This window comes from Somniosus microcephalus, chromosome 12 (genome assembly GCF_052327205.1).
Source record: "Somniosus microcephalus isolate GS21.2 chromosome 12, FLI_Smic_1.0, whole genome shotgun sequence".
Classification (NCBI taxonomy): domain Eukaryota; kingdom Metazoa; phylum Chordata; class Chondrichthyes; order Squaliformes; family Somniosidae; genus Somniosus; species Somniosus microcephalus.
In genome coordinates, this window is record NC_140998.1 from 199,620,243 (window position 1) to 199,643,753 (window position 23,511).

The following is a 23,511-nucleotide window of genomic DNA, read 5'->3' on the forward strand; positions in this document are numbered from 1 at the left end:
TCAGTTTGTAAATGATATTTTTTTATGTTGTGCAGAAAATGGGTCGTCAGCTCAGACTGTTGAAAATCGCTTGTACAGTTAAGGCCAAACAACGGCTAATAACTCTAATGAAGCCATCACAAGAAGCCCCTTTGCCATTTATCCTGTTGGGAGGCACTGAGAAAGGTTTTGGGATTTTCCTAGACAGCGTAGAGCCTGGTAGCAAAGCTACTGAAGCTGGGCTGAAACGTGGTGATCAGGTTTGTCTTGCTTTTTCTTTAAATAATTTTTATGGAAAAAAATAATTTCTGCCAACAAATGTATTAAATGTCTGCACAGAATGTCAGCGGCAAAACGTCACACCTCATTGCTGTTGACTGTTGAATAGTCTCTCAGACCTTGTTGTCTGGAGCTCTGAGCTTTTCTGATGCAGAATTAAATATTCCATTGATGAACCAGAATTACTGGAATATGCATCAGTCTATAAGATAACTGTGACAGCCCATTGATACCCAAGCATAATTTTACCACAAGTTTCTGTGCTCCTGCTAACTGTAAGTATGAGATTTGAAAGACGTCATCCCTTGTTATCATTTTCTCCAGGGATGGTGTGGTGAGCTTGTGAAGGAATAAGCCACAAAACCTATTCAGAAAAATACACCATTCGATGAAAGAATTCTGGCCTTATTAAAACATGACAAACTGGGTTTGGAAATCTAGAAACCTTAACTATGGAAAAGCTGTGATAGCATTCTGGCTATAGAGATAAGACAGTTGTTGACACTGAATCAATAACCTTATTGCAACAGAAGGTTAAAGGGTCCTGACAGTCTGAATCTTTGGAAACAAACAATGGTTCACCCTGTACAAGGTGTTCTAATTTACACTTCATAAAGAAGCACAAACATCTGCCTTAGTAAAAATGACATCAAATAAAACGCACCTGCTGTTACACCGTTTTTTATGGTAAACTTACAACACCTAGAGAAGAGACATGATTCTGTATTGCTACCAGCTGAGGTGGCTAAGAATTGCAGAAGTCAGCAGAAAAATGACTAAAGATAATTAGCTTACATCAGCAGAAAACCTTAAAGGAAATACCACTGGAAAAGGGTATAAATATTGAACTCTCAAATGGGATAGTAGACTCGCTGTAAAGGGGCAAAGTGATTCTCGACTTCAGAGGCAGGCTCTGTAAGTCTACAACTCTTTGTACCTTGGGGATCAAAGGTACTGTATTTGATTTTGGTGGATATCCTGAATAAAACGAAGAACTACAAAGCTGTAGCAAAATTAAGATCTGAGAGTAAGGATCTCTGATAAGATTGTAAAGCTTTCTCTTTTTGGAACTGTTAATGTTGCGATTGATTCACCAACTGTAAATTACATGTCGGTTCTTTAATAAATCTATATATTTTTAGAATTGTCTCATATAATACTTCTGTATCAAACTCGTGAACTCAATCTCTGTACACTCTTTGGTGAGGAGTTACAGAATTCTGGGGGAGTTTTCCGGACCCTCATCATATCTGGAACGTTACAGTCTAGCTAAACTTATTAAAAGTGTCCGGACGGTAACATTTTCAGGTTGTTCCTTTAGGGATAGTCTGGACCTTTAGACCCAATTAAGCGTCTTTAGGATTTGGCAAGCACAAACTTTAGTTGAAAGTGAATATCCGAGGAATATGCCTGATCCGGGGTATGACTAGTAATTATCCCTTCAAGCTGACCATTCACTTATCAATACAGGAAACTTTTTTTATCCGGCACGGACGGGACCGACGTGGTGCCGGTTCATCAAAAATTCCGGATAACCTAAAGCTATAGTAAAAGATACGGAGCTGAGAGCTCCGTATAAAGCAACAAACCCTGTTGCTTCAACAGGTTCAAAACAATGGCCACAAGTTGCAAGCGTCTCTGTAGCTTAGCAACAGCTGCAGCCACACCTTTGCACAGCAACACATGGAGGAAGGCAAGTAATAAAAGTTACCTGAACCTACTCCTGAATTTTGCCGGTTAACCGACATTTCCGGTTATTTAGGTGCCGGTTAATCGAATGTTTCCTGTATATGTTTCCCTATCAGAAAGGTGTCAGCATCGACTATAGGCTCCTGCGCGCCATGTCAAGTCTTCATTTACTAAAGGTCATTTACAAAAGAATAAATGCCAGGGCAAATGCCCAGGAGGATACAAATGGTTGAAGGTCTGGCAAATTTTGGGACTTTTTGGTTGCTGACATTGAGAAAGATTGGGAGACCACTGATTTGAAAAAGAAAATCTTTGTTTTATTTATGAAAAGGCCTACTATCTCTTGAGGGTCGATTTTCATCTGGTCAACTTCCTTTGTGCACCAGTTCACAGTGCTATGGCACAGAAAAAGGCTCAGAGATCTGCAATGCTGGGTCTCTGCCCCTTTTGCATGTGGCGTGCATGGCCAGGCAGTGGGTGGTATAATAATGCCTCCCATGTCTTTTTAAAGCCTTCACACTGGGTGCATGGCACTTCCAAATTTTGCTTATATAAATAGACATCCACAGTTCCTAGGGAACTGAATTGCACAGGAAAATAAGTAGAAAGAGCCAGTAAAAGAATTCATTCAGCAGTTTTTAGACCGTTTCTGGCCTGTTTTATTTTCCTTTTTGGCACTTAGCTTGTCATAAGTCTTTGTGCCATTTATTCTATTTTGTTTCCCCCAGTACCATTACTGGCACTAATGGAGGAAAACCACTGAAGTGATGCAAAGAAGGAAAGTCTGCACAAACGATGATCTGTGCTCACCCACCTATGCAGCTACATCCTCCAAGATGCAGCAAAAGATTGGCGCAGCCATTAGTGCCAGTCTGGTGCGACTTCAAACTTACCTCTAACACCTTTCAGGCATGCTGCAATATGAACTTTAAAGGATGCTGCTGTGGAGTGGCACAGTAGGCAATCCTTCCTTCCTACCATCTTATGCAGTGCTATTTCCAATTAGCAGCCATTAAACAGAGAGTTGGGTGTTGGCTGCTCTTTCACTTGCCTGCAGATTCCTGCCTGTGTATGGGGTTTCTTTTCCTTTCAATTTTCCCTGTCATTTCTTAATCTTCTGTTGGTTAAGTCTTGGCAAAAGTCTCTTAATGGGTTGAAATCATTTCAAGATCGGATGGCCTCGATTTTACAATTCTCCTCCTTGTTTCCAAATCCCTCCATGGCCTTGCCACTCCCTATCTCTGTAATCTCTTTCAGCCCCACAACCCTCCGAGAGATCTGTGTTCCTCTAATTCTGGCCTCTTGAGCATCCCCAATTTTAACCACTCAACTATTGGTAGCTGTGCCTTCAGCTGCCTAGGCCCTAAACTCTGGAATTCCCTCCCTAAATCTCTCTGGCTCTCTACCACTCTTTCCTCCTTTAAGATGCTCCTTAAAACCTACTTTTTTGACCAAGCTTTTGGTCATCTGCCCTAATATGCTCTTATATGGCTCGGTGTCCAATTTTGTTTTATAACGCTCCTGTGAAGTGCCTTGGGACGTTTTATTATGTGAAAGGCACTATATAAATACAAGTTGGTATTGAGATATTTTTAAGCCTTTCTAAAGCCTTTCAGAATTTTGTCTCCCTATTGTGACATTTACCTTGAATTGTCCTGTTCCTTTAAAATTCATTTGCATGCAGTTTTCTGCTTCCTAGAATGCTCCATGCACCTGCCCAAAATCTGCATTGGAATCTGTGAATAATTATGCAAATGTGGATCTATGAAACTTGAGTGCTATTAGCACAATCCCAGTCTGGCACCATTAGTACCAATTCCTAACCATTTAAAACTGATTTAGATCAGTCGGCCCTATGTCCCTGCACTCATGAAATGAAAGCTGGAAATTCATTGTTGATTTTATCTTCTGTTTCTAGCAGTAGTGGTGTTTAGAATGATATTTTTGGAAGTACAACCATCACAATCACAAAGTGACATCATAAATCAGACTTTCTTGGGTGACAAAATTGAAAAAGCACTAATTGAAGCACGTTGTGTTTGGAAACATACAAGAAGTATTATGAAGAGAATATATCACGTAGCCGACCATTTGATGTAATTCTGTCACCACCTTCATACTGACTTTTTCACTAATCAACTAGAAGAATTTTGTTCCCATAAAGTAACAGCTACAATAAGCTTCACTTGTGAAGTTATTCATTGTATTGCATGGTGAGCTATGACTTGTCCTCTTTTTGTGATACATTTTAAGTTAGGGTCAGTCTTTATTACCTTCTTGAGGAGCCAATGGGCCCTATTTTCCGATCGGAGGCTTCCCGCGTGCGGAAGCCTCCGATCTGGAAAAAATCTATGCACTTACCTGAGGGCTCCCGAGGTTTGTATAGTTCCGATGCTGGGCCTCTCGAACTCCAAGTGTGCAGGGCCTACGTATCCCAGGGGTGCATGTGGTTCGCAAGTGTCCCTGGGATCACGTGGGCCATGGGGAGACAATCAAAGGGGAATCTCCCTTCATACACTTGACAGATAGACCTGTCAAATATATCAATGGAGATCACCCCAAAAACACTTCAAAACATTAAATACATTTTTTTAAAGCACATTTTTAAAATTAATTGAAATTACAATAAATTAAATATTTTTAACAAATAATTAAAGTTTATTACAGGGCTAAAAATAAATTTAACTTTTTTAAAAGTATTTTTAAATGATAAATCACTGAAATTAAAAAAAAAAAAAATGTTCATCTCTTATCCTGGTAAAACGAGGCCTTACGCCTGCTTTTACCAGGCGTAAGAATTCTAAAGGTTATCTGCGGGCAGAGGGGCTCCAGAAAACGATTTGCCCGCAGAGGCCCTTCTCCAGGGCAGGCGTCCGATCTGTCGAGAGCAGTCTGCATGCCTGAAACAGGCATTTCCGATGTCCCTACGGGTGGGTATACAGCGTGTACCCACCTGTAGGGATCGGAATGTCTGGGCCAATGTTTTTAGAATTATGCTTTTGGGATTTTCTCGCTGACCTATAACAGTTCTGAAGGAGAAAATGGAACGCAGGAATGGCAATGTTAGCTTGTATGACAGTCTTTTGAAATTTAATTACACATTTGACGCCAATCAAGAGTAAAGGCTATCTTGTTTTTCAGATACTGGAAGTCAATGGACAAAACTTTAAGAATATTCAGCTACCTAAAGCCTTGGAAATTCTTAGGAACAACACTCATTTGTCTATCACTGTGAAAACAAACTTGTTTGGTAGGTTTTTATATACAGCTATAATTTCATAGATGCAATTTACATGAACAGTTTTTTTTAATATACATTATTTTCACAGTAGCTGCATTTCTTAAGACCAGCAAAGATATATGGTTGACTGAAATAATGATGCAGTGGTGTGAAGTGATATTCTGGGCTATTGCAGATATTGTAAATTAAAGAAGTATTTATTTCCTGCCTCGTTTCCTGGTCTCTCTGAGGCTCAGTGGATAACCAGTCCCCTTCAGTTGTTGCTCTAGAAGACCCAGTTAAGATTTTTTTGTCCAATCTTCCTTCCCTGTGGTTTAGCCTGTGTTTGGCTGTTGAATCATTTTAATATTTAGCAACTGTTTATAAATCAGTTGTACCCTGATACCAAAGCTTTGTTTAGTAGTGATTGTAGTGCATCCAAAAAGCCTCCGCACAGTCGCACTTCGGTTGCTGTGTTTGCAGTGCATTGATAAGGAACGGCCTCAGGGATTGTTCAGCAATGTCTGGACTGGATGCTGCATTAATGTAGCACATAATCATTCCACTTCTAGGACCAGGATTAAAATCCACGCTGGACTGACGGACTGAGTCGTTACTGCTGAATGTAAGGGGCCTGCACAAAATGAATTTAGGCCATCTTGATCCAGTTCCAAGAAGTCTATACCACAGAAAAACCCATCACTCACACCCTGTTGGTTCATCTTTTTGTATTCATTCTCAGGATGTGGGCGTCGCTGGAAAGGCCAGCATTTATTGCCCATCTAATTGTCCTTGAGCCACCTTGAACCGCTGCAGTCCATGTGGTGAAGGTGTTCCCACAGGGCTGTTGAGGAGGGAGTTCCAGGATTTTGATCCAGCGACGATGAAGGAACGATGATATATTTCCAAGTCAGGATGTGACTTGGAAGGGGTGGTGTTCCCATGCGTCTGCTGCCCTTGTCCTTCTAGATGCGAGATGGCACGGGTTTGGGAGCTGCTGTCGAAGAAGCCTTGGCGAGTTGCTGCTGTGCATCTTGTAGATGGTCCACACTGTAGCCTGGTAGTGCTGGTGGTGGGGGGAGTGAATGTTTAACGTGGTGGATGGGGTGCCAATCAAGCAGGCTGCTTTGTCCTGGATGGTGTCGAGCTTCTTGAGTGTTGTTGCCGCTGCACTCACCCAGGCAAGTGGAGAGTATTCCATCAGATTCCTGACTTATGCCTTGTAGGTGGTGGAAAGGCTTTGGGTCGTCACGGGGTGAGTCACTTGCCGCAGAATACCCAGCCTCTGACTCTTATGTTCATTAATAAATAGACATTCTTATTATGAACACAGCGAGCTTTTGCTAGACACTTTTATTGAGCCCATGTGGACTAGGTACAGTATCTGTAGAGGCTTCCATCTTGACTGTTGCCTTGTGGGTAGCCTAGTGCCTCATGGGTAATGTAGTCTTAATATATATACAACTGGGTAGTGTAGTCTTATACATACAGCTATATACAGCTCTACACAGCTCTACGGCTCCACCTAGTGTCCACTATAGAATGACATGTTATTGATCATTACACTGACCTGCTCCTGTAGCCTCAGTATGTGGATGGTCCAGTTAAGTTTCTTTTCAAGGGGGATCCCCAAGTTGTTGATGGTGGGGGTAATGCCATTGAATGTCACAGGGTAGTGGTTAGACCATCTCTTATTGAAGATGGTCATTGCCTGGCACTTGTGTGGCATGAATGTTACTTGCCACTTATCAGCCCAAGCCTGGATATTGTCCAGGTATTGCTGGATGTGGCCACGGATTGCTTCATTATCTGAGGAATTTCACTCATTATAGAAGGATAATGCATAAGAAGTTGTTGAATGCAGTGAGTGAGACCACCTAACTCGTACTCCGTTTTCCATTCAATTATTATATTGTGCTTTGCACCAGAGCACGTGTAATAAATTGAGCTTCAAGTCTTTTCAGCTTCAATGTCAATGATGTGCATTGCACCTGTCAGCTATTGATTGTACTGGCCATATAAATTCTATGGTTCTTGTATGAGTTCCGAATATAGCATTGTACAGATTTCCCCCCTGAAATCTGTGTTGTAGCAGAAACCTCTTTGGTTATAAAATCAAAAAAATCATCAGTGATCAGAAAACTTCTTTGGTTAATTCAATGTTATGCCTTTTACACAGTATTTAAAGAACTTCTGTCCAGACTTGCAGAAGAGAAGAGAAATGGTTCTCCACACTTCCCTAAAATTGGTGACAAGAAAGGCAGCCATTATTCCATTCCACATCTTGCTGAACAGGTGATTGGGTTCGATAAAACAAATAAGAAGGCAAAGGCAAACACAGTGGCAGGACGGAACAAATTGAAGAAAAAACTGGACAAGACTCAAATCCGCATTCTTCCGCAAAAACCTTACAAGTAAGTGGATGTTTTTTGCTGTGAATTTCAGTGAAAATGACTGATTCATAAATGTTTTCATAAGCACTGTGTAATTTGCAATAAGTTGAGGCTACATAATGGCAACCGTAAAATACTCTGACTGTTCCACAAGTTAGCAAGACCTGATAATTGATAATTCATGAATGACTAAGGTCTTTCTCTGGTGAAATAAATAGGTTATTAGTAAGGTTGAGATGGTCCAGTGGAATTATTTCCAAATATTGATCTTTCAGCAATATATCAAGGAGTTAATAGAATCATGGAATTTGCAGCACAGAAAGTGACAATTAGACCAATCATGCTAGCTTTTCACTGCAGCTGTCTGTCGATTTCACTGCCCTTTCCCCATATTCTTTTATATTTTCAAAACTTATTCAATTTGCTTTTAAATGACCTTATTGACTCTGCCATAATAGTCACTTGGGGCAAATTATTCCACGTTGTAATAACCCGCTATGTGGCAAAAATGTCTTCTAACTTCCTCCTCTATTGAAATAATCCTATCCTTTCCTTGGCTCTAATATACTTCCTGTAGTGGGGTGTCCAAAACTGCACGCAATGTTCCAACTGTGGGCCTAACCAATCTCTTGTACAAATTTTACATTAGATAATCAGCAAATTCTGTATAAAGCTCAATATCCCTTTTGTCTTTTTATCGCCAGTTTCCCCATCGTTGGAGCTCTGTATATCTGCACTCCTCGATCTCTCTGTTCCTTCACTCTGTAAGAGGCTCACTGTTGGGGTATACTTGCTTTCACTTTTATTTCATAGAAATCATAGAAAGTTGCAGCATGGAAGGAGGCCATTTCGGCCCATCGTGTCCGTACTGGCCAACAAAGAGCTATCTAGCCTAACCACACTTCCCAGCTCTTGGTCTATAGCCCTGCAGGTTACAGCATCCCAAGTGCACATCCAAGTATTTTTAAATGTGGTTAGGGTTTCTGCCTCTACCAACCTTTCAGGCAGTGAGTTCCAGACCCCCAAAGCCCTCTGGGTGAAGAAATTTCCCCTTCACCCCCCTCTAAACTTTCCACCAATTACTTTAAATCTGTGCCCCCTGGTTTTTGACCCCTCTGTTAAGGGAAATAGGTCCTTTCTATCCACTTTATCTAGGCCCCTCATAATTTTATACACCTCAATAAGGTCTCCCCTCAGCCTCCTCTGTTCCAAGGGAAACAAACCCAGCCTACCCAGTCTTTCCTCATAGCTAGATTCTCTACTCCCGGCAACATCCTTGTAAATCTCCTTTGTACCTTCTCTAGTGCAATCACATCTTTCCTGTAATGTGGTGACCAGAACTGCACGCCGTACTCTAGCTGAGGCCTAACTAGTGTTTTATACAGTTGAAGCATATCCCCCCTGCTCTTGTATTCTATGTCACAGCTAATAAAGGCAAGCATTCCGTATGCCTTCTTAACCACCTTATCTACCTGGTCTGCTACCTTCAGCGATCTGTGGACGTGCACTCCAAGGTCCCTTTGTTCCTCTACACTACTCAGTGTCCTACCATTTAAATGTGTATTCCCTTTCCTTGTTAGCCCTCCCCAAATGCATTACCTCACACTTCTCCGGATTGAATTCCATTTGCCACTGTTCTGCCCACCTGACCAATTTATTGATATCTTCCTGCAGTCTACAGCTTCCTTCTTCAGTATCAACCACACAGCCGATTTTAGTATCATCTGCAAACTTATTAATCATACCCCCTATATTCAAGTCTAGATCATTGACATATACCACAAAAAGCAAGGGATCTAGTACTGAGCCCTGTGGAACCCCACTGGAAACAGCCTTATAGTCACTAAAACACCCATCAGCCATTACCCTCTGCTTCCTGACTCTGAGCCAGTTTTGAATCCAACTTGACACTTTGCCCTGGATCCCATGGGCTTTTAACTTCGTGACCAGTCTGCCATGTGGAATCTTATCAAAAGCCTTGCTAAAGTCCATATACACTACATCAAATGCACTACCCTCATCTACCCTCCTTGTTACCGCCTCAAAAAATTCAATCAAATTTGTCAGACACGACCTTCCCTTAACAAATCCGTGCTGACTATCCCTGATTAATCTGTGTCTTTCTAAATGAAGATTTATCCTTTTAGCAACCTTTTATGTGGCACCTTATCAAGTGCCTTTTGGAAATCCAAATGTACTACAACCACTGATTCCCCTTTATCTACCTTGTTAGTTACATTCTCAAAAAAATTTGTTGAACACAATTTCCCTTTCATAAATCGTGTTGACTCTGCCTAATCATATTATGATTTTCTAAATGCCTTGTTACTACTTCCTTAATAATGGATTCCAGCATTTTCCTGACGACTGATGTCAGGCTAACTGGCCTGTAGTTCCCTGTTTTCTCTCTTCCTCCTTTCTTGAATAGCAGGGTTATATTTGCTACCTTCCAATCTGCTGGGACTGTTCTAGAATCAAGGGAATTTTGGAAGATCACAACCAATGCATCCACTATTTCTGCAGCTACCTCTTTAGAACCCTAGGATGTAGGCCATCTGGTCCAGGGGATTTGTCGGCTTTTAGTCCCATTAGTTTCTCAAGTACTTTTCCCCAACAGATATTAGTTTAAGTTCCTCATTCCCATTAGCCCCTTGGTTCCCCACTATTTTTGGTATGCTTTTTGTGTCTTCTACTCTGAAGACAGATACAAAATATTTGTTTAAATTCTCTGCCATTTCTTTATTCTCCATTATAATTTCATCGGTCTCAGTGTCTGAGGGACTAACATTTACTTTTGATACTCTCTTCCTTTTTACATACTTGTAGAAGCTGTTACAATCTGCTTTTATATTTCTTGCTAGTTTACTCTCATAATCTATTTTCTCCCTTTTTATCAATTTTTTGGTCATCCTTTGTTGGTTTCTAAAGCTCTCCCAATCCTCAGGCTTACTACTATTCTTCGCAATATTATAAGCCTCTTCTTATAATCTAATACTATCCTTAACTTCTTCAGTTAGCCACGGATGAAGTACTTTTCCCGTGGAGTTTTTACTTCTCAATGGAATGTATTTTCATTGAGAATGTTGATGTTTAAATGTTTTCCACTGCTTATCTACCTTCATACCTTTTGATTTAATTTTCCAATCTATCTTAGCCAACTCGCCCCTCATACCTATGTAATTGGCTTTATTTAAGTTTAAGACTCTCGTTTCGGACTGAAGTATTTCACTCTCAAACTCAATGTGAAATTCTATGATATTATGATTACTCTTCCCCAGAGGATCCTTTACTTTGAGATTACCAAATAACCCTGTCTCATATGTAGTGTCTCTGTCAGCCAGCTTTTAAGTCCTCCACTCAATGCATAATTTTTGATGGTTATACATCACTTGTAACTGCTGTTTTAATTTCATATTTAAAATATCCTTAACCCTTACAGGATAAGTTATTTTTAGCGCAAAGTGTACTCCAAAATTTTTGATAGTGCATCAAAAAAAGTGTGAAAAATCAAATTTTTCCAGAGGTGGCACGCCCCCAGATTCCCTGCAGAAAATAAATCTTACACCTTTAGCACTTGCAAATGCTTTCCGCAATGTCCAATTTCACCACTGTTGCAAAATACATTTCCATGGAATTATATTTTTTCTGTGCACTAGAAGTGATGAAACTTTTCATCTGCAGCTTAAGTTACAAAAAGCAAGTGTCCCATTGCAATTTCAGTACAATTACTTGTTTTCAGACTTGATTCCCTATAATCAGGGGCTGTTCTTGAATTGTCAGCTTTTCTGAGACAACATCATTTTTTTGAAACTGATGGCCAGCTTTTGCTGGTTTTCTAGGTTGGCAGAAGTACAAAGATATCTAATGAGAGGAAAGAAAAATACATTAATTTGTATGATTCACAACCTCATCACCCATTCCCAGCTAGACTCATACAGCAATTGGTAGGGCCCATGAAGATGAATTTGGTGATTGTTAGAATATCTTAAAATGGTCAAAGTATCCCAGCAAGCTTTGGTTAGCATTTTTAGCTCTCTAGCTAATGTATGACCAAAGACCGTTTGGAAAGTAGACAGAATAATAAACACCCAGGTCAAGAAATGGCCAAGACACCATATACCACAGTAAAGGATAAAGATTGGCCTACATACTTAAAAGTACAATAAACAAAACTTGTGGAACAGAATTGGAGGCCGAAAAGATTAGAAGCGGGGTAAACACCTAAATATGCGGCCTCTGCAAATGTGCACCGACATATTATGTTGTACGTAGGCACAGCCCAAGGTATCCGATAGTATAAGAATAGAACCTTTCTCCCTCCGACCTGCTCCTCCCCCCCTCCACGAGCAGAGCATTATCGGGGTGGTCAGGAGCCTGGAGGGCTGGAGCTGGTCGCTTGAGGCCTTAGGAACCAAAATCTGTTGTTCTCTTGGGGTTTGGAGCACTCTCAGGGTCAGTTGGAAGCCACAGCAATGCAGGCAGCCTAGAGAGCCAAACGTGATTACTCCAGGCCTGGGAACCAGTTTATATTATTTGCATGTCACCTTGTCCATTTAATATAATATTGTAGAACAGTTATATAAAACCTAATACTCTTATTAGTCAATGCAAATAAAGCTTGTTGATTATAAAACTACTCGGGCTAAAAGCTGAGCAGAGTTATTGTCGCTGGACTAACAACCCTTTATTACGACAGTTACTACGGGAAAATCCGCTAACAGTGATCCATTTATATTTTCATGGTGGGTGGCACAATATACCATGAAGGAGAGAAAATGAACATTTTCAAATGGGTAAGGCTGCAGCATTTGGTACCATACTAAAGTACTTTGGTGCCATGCTAATACAAAACAAAACTAAGATATATACAAATAATGATGCAGTTTAAAATTTCATAATAGAAATAATTAAATTGCATTTCCTACACCTATAAGCAGAGGTGTTAAATATAACAAATGTTCATAGTATCATCACTAAACTGCTCACAAATTTTCATATAATTCACACTTAAAATGTAACATTTACACTCAACATATTAATTTAATCAGGTGTCATTATTTTGTGAAGGTGACACCCTTGTAAAACTGTATTGGCCTCTGTGTCATTTGAGAACAGTGATATCACTACTAGAATAGTCCAAGCATTTTCAATGGGAATTTTTGAAAATTTATGCTAACAGGTTGAAAGCAAAGGCAAGTCCCTACATACAGAGACAAGAGGACAAAACATTGTCCTTTAAGCTTATGAAGCTAATCTTGTGAATAATTTGGCTGCTTATATAATAATCACACTAATTAAGAGATTTCAGCACTGAAAAAAGCTGAGCTCACCTAGCAATTATTAGGTTATTATGCTATGGAGATGTTCACATAAAATTCCCTCAAAATACAATCGATCATAGATCCTTTTTCTTAAGTACCATTTACTCATCCTTAATTCCAGGGTGAACAAAAAGCAGATTATTTATGGAAGCACTATGCACAAGTTGCTACTGAACACAATTCTTTATGAATGAAGGAGAACACAACTCATAATGAATTATACAGGTCTTTGTCACAAGAACAAATATGCAGTATTACATTTATACAATGTGTATGTGACCTTCATTTCAATTTTAAATTTATCTTTTAAAGTCTTGGTCCAGTATTTATTTATTTTTTCTCTTGCATAGTACACATCACCACAAAGCAGTGTTCTCAGATACACTATATAAGCATATGATGGTCACTATATGGCGAGGGTGCTTTGCTTCTGAAAGCGACGCCACAAAAAAGCTTATTAGATTGGCACAGCTGCGCTTACAGCTAACGTTAGTTGCCATTGAGCTTTAACATTGAGCTTCACTCCTTTCTTAAATATATGGTGGCCTGAGGTGAAGTAGCTCCATGTGAGGTTGTTATCTCATGTCACAGAGTCATAACGGCACATCGAGTCCGTGCCGGCTCTCTGTAGAGCAATCCAGTCAGTTCCATTCCCCCGCTCTATCCCCATAGCCCTGCAAGTTTATTTCCCTCAAGTGCCTATCCAGTCTCCCCTTGAAAACATTGAGGGGTAAAAATTCAGTTGGGCGCCGTTTGGGGCGCCAAGCTCGCCTGGGCGCCGGAATTACCGCTGCGAGCGGAGCCACTTGCGCCATCCCGATATTCAGTTTCTGCGCCCCAAACGGAAGCGGGCCGCTACTCGAGGCTCCCCGCGCCCCGCTTGGGGCGCTCACCCTGAATATCGGCGCGCTAAGGGCCGCAGTGCCACACGCTGCGGCACGGCACGCTGCGGTACTGCAGGCCTTCCTCCCACTGTTAAGGGGGAGGTGCCTGCAACAGCGCGATCCCCGATCGTGAGTGCCGGCAAATGAGCCTGGCACCAAGGAGAAGTGCCGGGCTCTCGAGAAACAGCCGGCAATGCCGCGGGGGCGGGGGGGGGTTTAGGAGGCCGGGGACGGAGGTGCTGGCAGGCGGCCGCCGAAAAAGCGGCCGGCCGCACCTCCACCTTAACTAGCGCCACTACCGCCACAGGTAGGCCCTGTGAACCGGTCGCGATTTGCAACCGGCGTTAAAGAGGCGGGCGCGACCAAATATGGTCATCGGGGCAGGAGCGGGGTGCTGCGCACACCGGTGACGTCATCTGTGGCGGCGCAGCGCTACAGGCTAACGCCGCCATTAGCGCCCCGCTAAATATCGCGGGAGGTGTGGCCAGTGGCGCTAAAGCCACTGAGTGCCCTCTTTGGGCGCAAACTGGTGGCGCAGCCCACTGAATTTCTAGGCCTGAGTGTCTCCGCTTCCACTACTTCCGTCGGCAGTGAGTTCCAGATCCTCACCACTCGCTACGTAAAAAAGTTTTCCCTCACGTCCCTCCTGTATCTCTTGCCCAAAACCTTAAATCTGTGTCCCCTAGTCCTTGTAACATCAACTAGTGGGAACAGCCTTTCCCCGTCTAGCCTATCCAAACCCATCATAAATCTTGTACACCTCTATCAAATCATCCCTCAATCTCTAATGAAAACAAATCCAGCTTCTCCAACCTGTCATTGTAGCTAAGATCCCCCATGCCCGGAACCATTCTGGTAAATCTCCTCTTCACCCTCTCAAGGGCCTTCACATCCTTCCTAAAGGGTGATGACCAGAACTGGATGCAACACTCCAGTTGTGGCCTAACCAGCGCTTTATAAAGGTTCAGCATAACTTCTCTACTTTTGTACTCATTACCTCAATTTATGAAGCCCATATGCTTTGCTAACCACTCTCTCAATATGTCCCGCCACCTTCAGGGTCCTATGCACATTAACTCGCAGGTCCCTCTGTCCCTGCACACTCTTTAAAACTGTGCCATTAAGTGTATATAGCCTCTCCCTGTTCCTTCTGCCAAAATGCATCACCTCACACTTCTCTGTATTAAATTCCATCTGCCACTTGTCTGCCCATTCTGCTAGCCTTTCTGTGTCCTGTTGCAGTCGATTGGTATCATCCTCACTGTTTGCCACACCCCCAAGTTTGGTGTCATCGGCAAATTTAGAAATTCTACTCTGTATTCCAATATCCATGTCATTTATATATATCAAAAAAAGCAGTGGCCGCAGCACTGACCCTTTGGGAACACCACTGTCTACCATCCTCCTGTCTGGAAAACAGCCATTTACCACAACTTGCTGTTTTCTGTCCTTAAGCCAATTCCTTATTCAAGCTGCCACTGACCCACCTATTCAATGAGCCTCAATTTTGTTAACCAGCCTTCTATGTGATACCTTGTCAAATGCCTTCCTAAAATCCATGTGGACAACATCCATTGCATTCCCTTCATCAATCCTTCCTGTTACTTCATCAAAAAATTTAATTTGATTAGTCAAACATGATCTGCCTTTTACATATCCATGTTGGCTCTCCTTAATTAGCTGAAACCTATCCAAGTGCCCATTATCCTTTCCTTGATTATTGTTTCTAAAACTTTACTCACCACTGATATTAAACTGACTGGCCTGTAGTTACTAGGATTGTCCTTACACCCTTTCTTGAACAATGGTGTCACATTTGCCACTTTCCAATCCTCAGGCACTTCACCCGCATCTAGGGAAGATTTTAACAGGGCTAAAAATAAACCTACCTTTCTTTAAAGTATTTTAAAATGATAAATCTCTGGAAACATTTTTTAACTTTTACTTTCTTCACCTCTTACCTTGTTAAAAGCAGGCCTTGCGCCTGCTTTTCCAGGCGCAGCTGTTTCAGACTTACCTGGACTGAAGCACTGCTGAAAAAAACGGAAGTTGCAGCCGTACGCGCTGCCTATCCGGTGCAGGCGTTTGACCTGTGAAGACCTTTCTCCTTTGAACGGAAGTTCCAGTTTCCAGCGCATGAGCAGTGCATGCGTAAAACTGGCACTTCCGTTGGCCCTACGGGTGAGTACACATTGCGTACACACCCGTAGGGAACGGAATTTCAGGACCAATCATTGTGTTTCCTTTGAAGTTCTACATTGATTTGCTTTGGAAAATGTTTCTAACTCTCGTATTTCTTCCAAGTTCAAAATGAATGAAAAATATTTTTAAATGAATGCAGTAGAACTTCAGGGTTTGCCTGTATATTTTGCTTTCTTTATTTTCTCAATTTTCTCCTCCATCTCCCTTCCTTCTTTGAAAGTGTCATCGGTCCTCACATTGGCTATTCTTCTTGTGTCAGCCTAAAGAGTGTGACAGGTGGTTTATTAGCCGGAACATCAGTGTTCTTATCCGGTGTCCACACATCTGCCCATTTCAGCAAGGGTCACTGAAGAGGTCTTGACAGTGGAAAGTCTGGCTGATTGTTTTTCATCTTGCTAGTCTAGGAACACAGAAGCCAGTTGTCACATTTTTCTGGGAAAACTGCATAAATCTAGGAATTAAAACAATACAACTTAACTGTAGACACAAAGGGAGAGATAGACACTGGGACTTAAACAAAGTTGCCATATGTGCTTTAGATTAGAGATTGTGGATGTATCAATGCAGGAAAAACGAATGAATGTGCTGCTACTAATGACTTTGCAAGTATGAATTAAAAGTTGCTGACAGTTTAAAAGAAGTAGAATCAGATATACCTGCCATAAAAAATTTAAACAAACCTCTGGTTCATTTCTAGAGGAATAGAATTCAAAAGTAGGAAAGTTATGTTAAACTCATGCAGAACCTTGGTCAGATCACAATTAGAGTACTGTGCTCAGTTCTGGTCTCCATTTACCAAAAGGGTATAGAGGCACTGAGGAAGGTTCAATAATGATTTCCAAGGATGATACAAGAACTGAGAGGTTATAACTATCAGCAAAGACTGAACCGTCTTGGGACTCTTTTCTCTAGAGAAGGCTGAGAGGTGACCTGATGGGTTTGATTGGGTAGATGTAGAGAAGACGTTTCCACTTGTGGGGGAGTCCAAAACTAGGGGCCAGAAATATAAGATACAGGTACAACACCGGTAATCCGGCACCCAACGGTCCGGCACCTTCAGTGGTCCGGCACGAGGAAGGTCCTGCTGTCACATTACCTCCCTGGGATGGGTCCGGCTCGGGTCCCGGGACCGCCGCCAGGTCAGGATCAGCGCCTGGACTGCGCAGCATCACCGACGGCTCGGCGGAGCGATGGAGCCCAAGCCCGAGCAGCCCGTGGGCGGCGGGGTCGGCGGCGGCACAGGAAGGGCAGCAGTAGGAAGAGGAGGAGCAGGTGGTGGCGGTGTTTGTGGTGACTTTCGACACCTTCAGTGGTTCGGAATTTTCAGTGGTCCGGCACCGGCCTGGTCCCGAGGGTGCCGGATTACCGGTGTTGTACCTGTAATCATCTAAACTTTTGTAAGAAGTCACACAACACCAGGTTATAGTCCAACAGCTTTATTTGAAATCACAAGCTTTCGGAGCGCTGCTCCTTCGTCAGGTGAAGTGGAGAAATGCATAAAGACACAGCTTATATAGTCAGAGAATCATGTCAGATGTTTACAGGTAATCTTTCTGTAAACATCTGACATTATTCTCTGACTATATAAGCTGTGTCTTTATGCATTTCTCTACTTCACCTGACGAAGGAGCAGCGCTCCGAAAGCTTGTGATTTCAAATAAAGCTGTTGGACGATAACCTGGTGTTGTGTGACTTCTTACATTTGTCCACCCCAGTCCAACTCCGGCATCTCCACACCACATCTAAACTTTGTTATTCAGAGGTGATTAGAATGTGGAACTTGCTACCACATGGAGTAGTTGAGCGAATAACATTGATGAATTTAAGGGGAAGCTAGATAAGTACATGAGGAAGAAAGGAATAGAAGGATATGTTGATAGGGTGAGATGAAGTAAGGTGAGAGGAAGCTCGTGTGGAGCATAAACACCGGCTTGGACCTGTTGTGCCAAATGGCCTGTTTCTGTGCTGTAAATACTATGTGATATGTTTTTTTTACATTAGATTTGTGGTTTAAGATTTGCAACATTGATCCATTATTTACTTGTGCTTCTATTGCTTCTTACAGTGATATTGGTATTGGTCAGTCCCAGGATGACTGCATTGTAGGGCTGAAGCAGTCTAGAAATATAGCACCTGCACTGCCTGTAAGCAGCACCTCATCGTCCAGTAATTCTAATCTGCTGCAGTCTCATAATTGCATTCTTGATTTTAACACCACACCAGGTGAGTGTTAGTTTAACTCCAAAATGAGATTACTGCTTGTTGTATCAGTTGGACAGATGTTCCATATGCATTCTCTTATGTTATGAGGGGGAAGAAACCTCGTTCTCACTAAATTTATTCTATGTGGTACATAGAAAGTTATTTCAAATCAATGTTTGTGAATTTGAACATAAGAAGTAGGAGCAGGAGTAGGCCATACGGCCCCTCGGGCCTGCTCCGCCATTCAATAGGATCATGGCTGATCCGAATCTAGACTCACGTCCACTTCCCTGCCCTCTCCCCGTAACCCCTAATTCCCTTATCTGCTAGGAAACTGTCTATCTCCATTTTAAATTTATTTAATGTTGCAGCTTCCGCAGCTCTCTGGGGTAGCAAATTCCATAGATTTACTACCCTCTGAGTGAAGAAGTTTCTCCTCATCTCAGTTTTGAAAGGGCAGCCCCTTATTCTTAGATTATGCCCCCTAGTTCTAGTCTCACCCATCAGTGGAAACATCCTCACCGCATCCACCCGATAACAAGCCCCCTCACAATCTTTTATGTTTCGATAAGATCGCCTCTCATTCTTCTGAACTTCAATGAGTAGAGTCCCAACCTACTCAACCTTTCCTCATACGTCAACCCCCTCATCTCCGGAATCAACCGAGTGAACCTTCTCTGAACCGCCTCGAGAGCAAGTATATCTTTTCTTAAATATGGAAACCAAAACTGCACGCAGTATTCCAGGTGTGGCCTCACCAGTACCCTGTATAACTGCAGCAAGACTTCCCTGTTTTTATACTCCATCCCCCTCGCAATAAAAGCCAAGATTCCATTGGCCTTCCTGATCGCCTGCTGCACCTGCATACTAACTTTTTGTGTTTCATGCACCAGGATCCCCAGATCCCTTTGTACTGTAGCACTTTGCAGTTTCTCTCCATTTAGATAATAACTTGCTCTTTGATTTTTTCTGCCAAAGTGCATAACCTCACACTTTCCAACATTATATTGCATCTGCCAAATCTCTGCCCACTCACTTAGCCTGTCTATGTCCTTTTGCAGGTTTTTTATGTCCTCCTCACTCACTGCTTTCCCTCCCATCTTTGTATCGTCGGCAAACTTGGATATGTTGCACTCGGTCCCTTCCTCCAAATCGTTAATATAGATTGTAAAGAGTTGGGGTCCCAGCACTGACCCCTGCAGAACACCACTAGTTACTGATTGCCAGCCCGAGAATGAACCATTTATCCCAACTCTTTGTTTTCTGTTAGATAGCCAATCTTCCACCCATGCCAGTATATTACCCCCAATCCTGTGATTTCTTATCTTGATCAGTAATCTTTTGTGTGGAACCTTGTCAAATGCCTTTTGGAAGTCCAAATACACTACATCCACTGGTTCCCCTTTATCCACCCTGTATGTTACATCCTCAAAGAATTCGAGCACATTTGTCAAGCATGACTTCCCCTACAGCAAATTCGGCATTGGATTAATATTGCAATTTTTTAATACTCTCTTACAATAAAAAATGGGCTATTATAACTGAATGATAATATGATTAACTCTTATCCGTAGGGGAAAAAAATCCCTGAGAATTGTTAGAATTTAAACACTAATGGTAAAAGTGAGGCACCACATGAACCCAAACAGCTACTTGAATTATTAATGTAATTATTCCACTTCTTTTGACCTTGCCGACCAGTAAATTATTATTCAATTGGCAAAAAAAGAGATTAATAGCCTTGAGACAAAAAATGTATAAATATTTACTGGTAAGTACATCAGAGATATAGATTTAGAGTAACATGTAAACTTTGGTTTTACTGAATCGTGATGTTGTCGCAGGTTAGAATGTTGTGTTCTCACTTCATTTTTGAGTCCAGTGTAGACTGATGGGGTTAGAATGATCTCTCTTACCTGTATAGGGTTTAAGTGTTTGAACCTGCGCAGGCTATGCTTAGTGGCTGCAAATCGGCAGCACAAAACATTCAAACTGGGCAAGCTCACTAAAATGGAGAAGTATAAGTAGTATCTGAAATAGAAAAACTCACGCTGGTGCAGTAAAGGGTGTTCTCTTGAATAGGGTTACAACATATTTGGGGCTGATTTCTTTTTTGCTATTTGTTGTAAAATCATAATTGCATTTTTTACACTCTTGTTTACAACTTCACAAATAGTGATGTAAGGGGTGGTGTGTATGGTCAGCTTTGCCTCTGACTCGCTGAGCGGTTTGAATCGCTCCCACTCCCTTGGTTCTAGACTTTGGACTTATTTGGGGGTTGTAATGAAATTGCAACAGACAACTGAGTTGGTGAAAAGAACTTGGATTTTAATTTGAGACAGGAAAATATACAATACAATAATCTTATCACTTTAAAAGGGGGAACACTTCGGAATATACGAGGGAGAATGACAATAGACAAAATACTTCACCCCTCCCAATCCCACTACACTAACTAGGTTGGATTCCAGAGGACCAGGGAAATGCTCACCAAACGACTTTCTTGACAGTTGTAGAGGTTCGCGATTTCGGTGTTCTCTTTAGGTGTGGCGGTTGGGCCCTGCCGTACCCCAGACGTGGTGGAAGACTTCACCTGCATTGGTTTTTCGGTCTTCGCGTGTCCGCTGATGCGGTCGGGTGTGTATTGGATCTATCGGGTAAGTACCCAATTTCCTTTGGTTAGGTATAGGGTTTAGAGTCTTTTTCAACAAATCTTACCCAGGGGTAAGTCAGGATAGCTTGTAGAGTGGAAACAAACTTGCGAATCTTCGGTTTCTTCCAGGTTGGTTTCTTGTTGGTCGCGGTGGCCCAATATTACCTAGTTGTTGGTAATATTGTTAATTGTTGGTTTCTTGGGGCACTTGGTTGCCGCGATTCCTTTCTCCTTTCCTCAAGCCTCCGATTCTCCGACTGCTGTGATGATGAGGATGAATGTTCGATGATGTTGGATGAACTGTTTTCTGTTTAAAAGCAGGCTTCAATTATACCATTTGAGGCTTTGCTTATCTGCCGCTAAATCTTCTCTGGCCCATTGTTAATTTTGGCGGGCTCATTAACTTTAATAGTTTTAAATTCTTTACTGAGTTTCGACTTGGTCCCATCTACATTTAATTGATTTTACACTAGTTTCGGGATTGCTTCGAAATCGGTTTAAGTGTGTGAAATGGTTTTGGATGTTTCTCTGAGTGGTTTAAACTGTTGTTCGATTGTCTTCTCCTGCTGGGGCCAGGGTCCCCTTTGTTGATTAGTGGCATGAACTGTATTATTCATATTCTTGATGGTTCTGTAATTTTGGCGGGGACTGTCCTTCCGTAGGCCTATTGTCTTTATGTATGAATGACTGAGATGGTCCAGAACATTCCCAGACAATCTGGCCTATGCCAAATACTCAAACTGTTTGTTTTACAGTGCCTCATCCCAACTCCTTTGTCGCAGCCTTCCACAGGCCTGGACATGCCTTTTTAAAATAGCCAAAATCCTGGGGTTTTGACTTTAAGCCCCTTTTGGCCCATTATTCTTTTAAACAGTCCAAAAATCTCTTCTCTTCTTGATTTGGGGGAGTCTGTAGAATTTTGTGAACCTTACAGTGAAGAGAGGAAATCTTCCCCAGTGTTGGAGCAGAACAGAAGAATTTTTACTCTACATCTACCACATGCTATATCTGTAAAGATTGCTGAATGCCTAATTATTTATTCCCTAGTAATCCAATTTCTCACCTTAAGGAGCTTCAAAAATCTGTTTAGCTAGGTTTTGAATAACTCACCATCATTTTATGCTTCTAACCTGTTAAATTGAAGAAAAAATAAATGATTAATTTCACGTACTAATGAACTGAATTGCTTGCAGTCCAGGGTGAGAAGTGTTTGATGTGACCTTAATAAACAGCCTTTTACTGGGTGGGATGTTAGCACACAGACTAGACATTCAAGATCTCCATATACAATATCTGTGCTCTAAATGCACCCGCGTCACAACAAAATATAGTCATGTTCTGGAAAGAACCACTTTTCCGTAAAAGTAGATGCATTTGTTGCTTAATGTGCATTTAGTCCAGGAATCCATTCTACAGGTTATCCTACTAGATAAGAACACTCTGCTTATTACAGAAACACAGTGACATCACCATGTATTTCTTCTACTTTTGTAGTGTAACTAGTGACCTGCTATTTTATAATACAGAAATCCTTCATGGAATTTTTTTGTGGAAACAAAACCCTAATTCTAGAGTTTGATCAAGGATGTTAAAAATAACATAGAGTGGTGTAAGTTAGAAGTAATTGAAAATAAAATCACTGTTGATAATGAATGTTTTTAAATCTTGAAACATAAATATAGTCAAGTGTCACTTATCTGCATATCGAATTACCATGTGTTGAATTATACGCATAGCATCCCTTCCTGACAATCCCATTCCTTGCCAGACCTGTAAATGTCTCACTCCTGGCAAATATGCCTCGTCCTCTCGACGTGATCAATGTACTGTATAGAAAGCAAATGATTTACACTGTTTTGTGTTTTCACTTTTCCTCAATTGAATTTCATGAACACATGAATAACCCTGATAATCACTATTTCTGCCATGTCAACTACTGCTTCTGCTGTTTTTAATCTACCATTTCTTATGTAGCTAACAAGCCCAAACCTCCAAACTGATCCTGTTGCTGCTCCATCCAGCTGATTACTTTGGCTGCCCTGCTGACTCCATTAGTATGTATGGGGGGAGCAGCAATATGACTGAGCAATATTGACGGAGTATGTTTGGGGAGTTTGTCATATATGAAGTAGTAGGTGCCTGTTCTGTTGAAACTGCTAATGGACTGTCATCCATCTTTAAAAAAAAGTTATTCATGGGATGTGGATGTCGCTGGCAAGGCCAGCATTTATTGCCCATCCCTAATTGCCCTTGAGAAGGTGGTGGTGAGCTGCCTTCTTGAACCGCTGCCGTCCGTGCAGTGAAGGTACTCCCACAGTGTTGTTAGGGAGGGAGTTCCGGTGACGATGAAAGAACAACGATATAATTTTAAGTCAGGATGGTGTGTGACTTGGAGGGGAACTTGCAGGTGTGGTGTTCCCATGCGCCTGCTGCCCTTGTCCTTCTAGGTGGAAGAGGCCGCGGGTTTGGGAAGTGCTGTCGAAGAAGCCTTGGGGCAGTTGCTGCAGCATCTTGTAGATGGTACACACTGCAGCCAAGCTTCTTGAGTGTTGTTGCGCTCATTCAGGCAAGTGGAGAGTATTTTATCACACTACTGACTTGTGCCTTGTAGATGGTGGAAAGGCTTTGGGGAATCAGGAGGTGAGACACTCGCTGCAGAATACCTAGCATCTGACTTGCTCTTGTTGCC

At 41.8% G+C, this 23,511-nt stretch overlaps 1 protein-coding gene across 1 annotated transcript in view; it reads left to right on the plus strand.

Annotated features, from left to right (window-relative positions):
- The first annotated feature begins 38 nt into the window (after positions 1 to 38).
- The window catches only part of LOC147109881 (rap guanine nucleotide exchange factor 2-like), an 83,448-nt gene continuing 59,975 nt past the window's right edge, over positions 39 to 23,511 (plus strand). Inside the window, exons 1-4 of the mRNA XM_086002416.1 lie at positions 39 to 239; positions 5,089 to 5,197; positions 7,347 to 7,581; positions 18,033 to 18,190. Of these exons, the coding sequence (XP_085858542.1) occupies positions 39 to 239; positions 5,089 to 5,197; positions 7,347 to 7,581; positions 18,033 to 18,190 (703 nt within the window). The remainder of the gene's footprint in view (positions 240 to 5,088; positions 5,198 to 7,346; positions 7,582 to 18,032; positions 18,191 to 23,511) is intronic.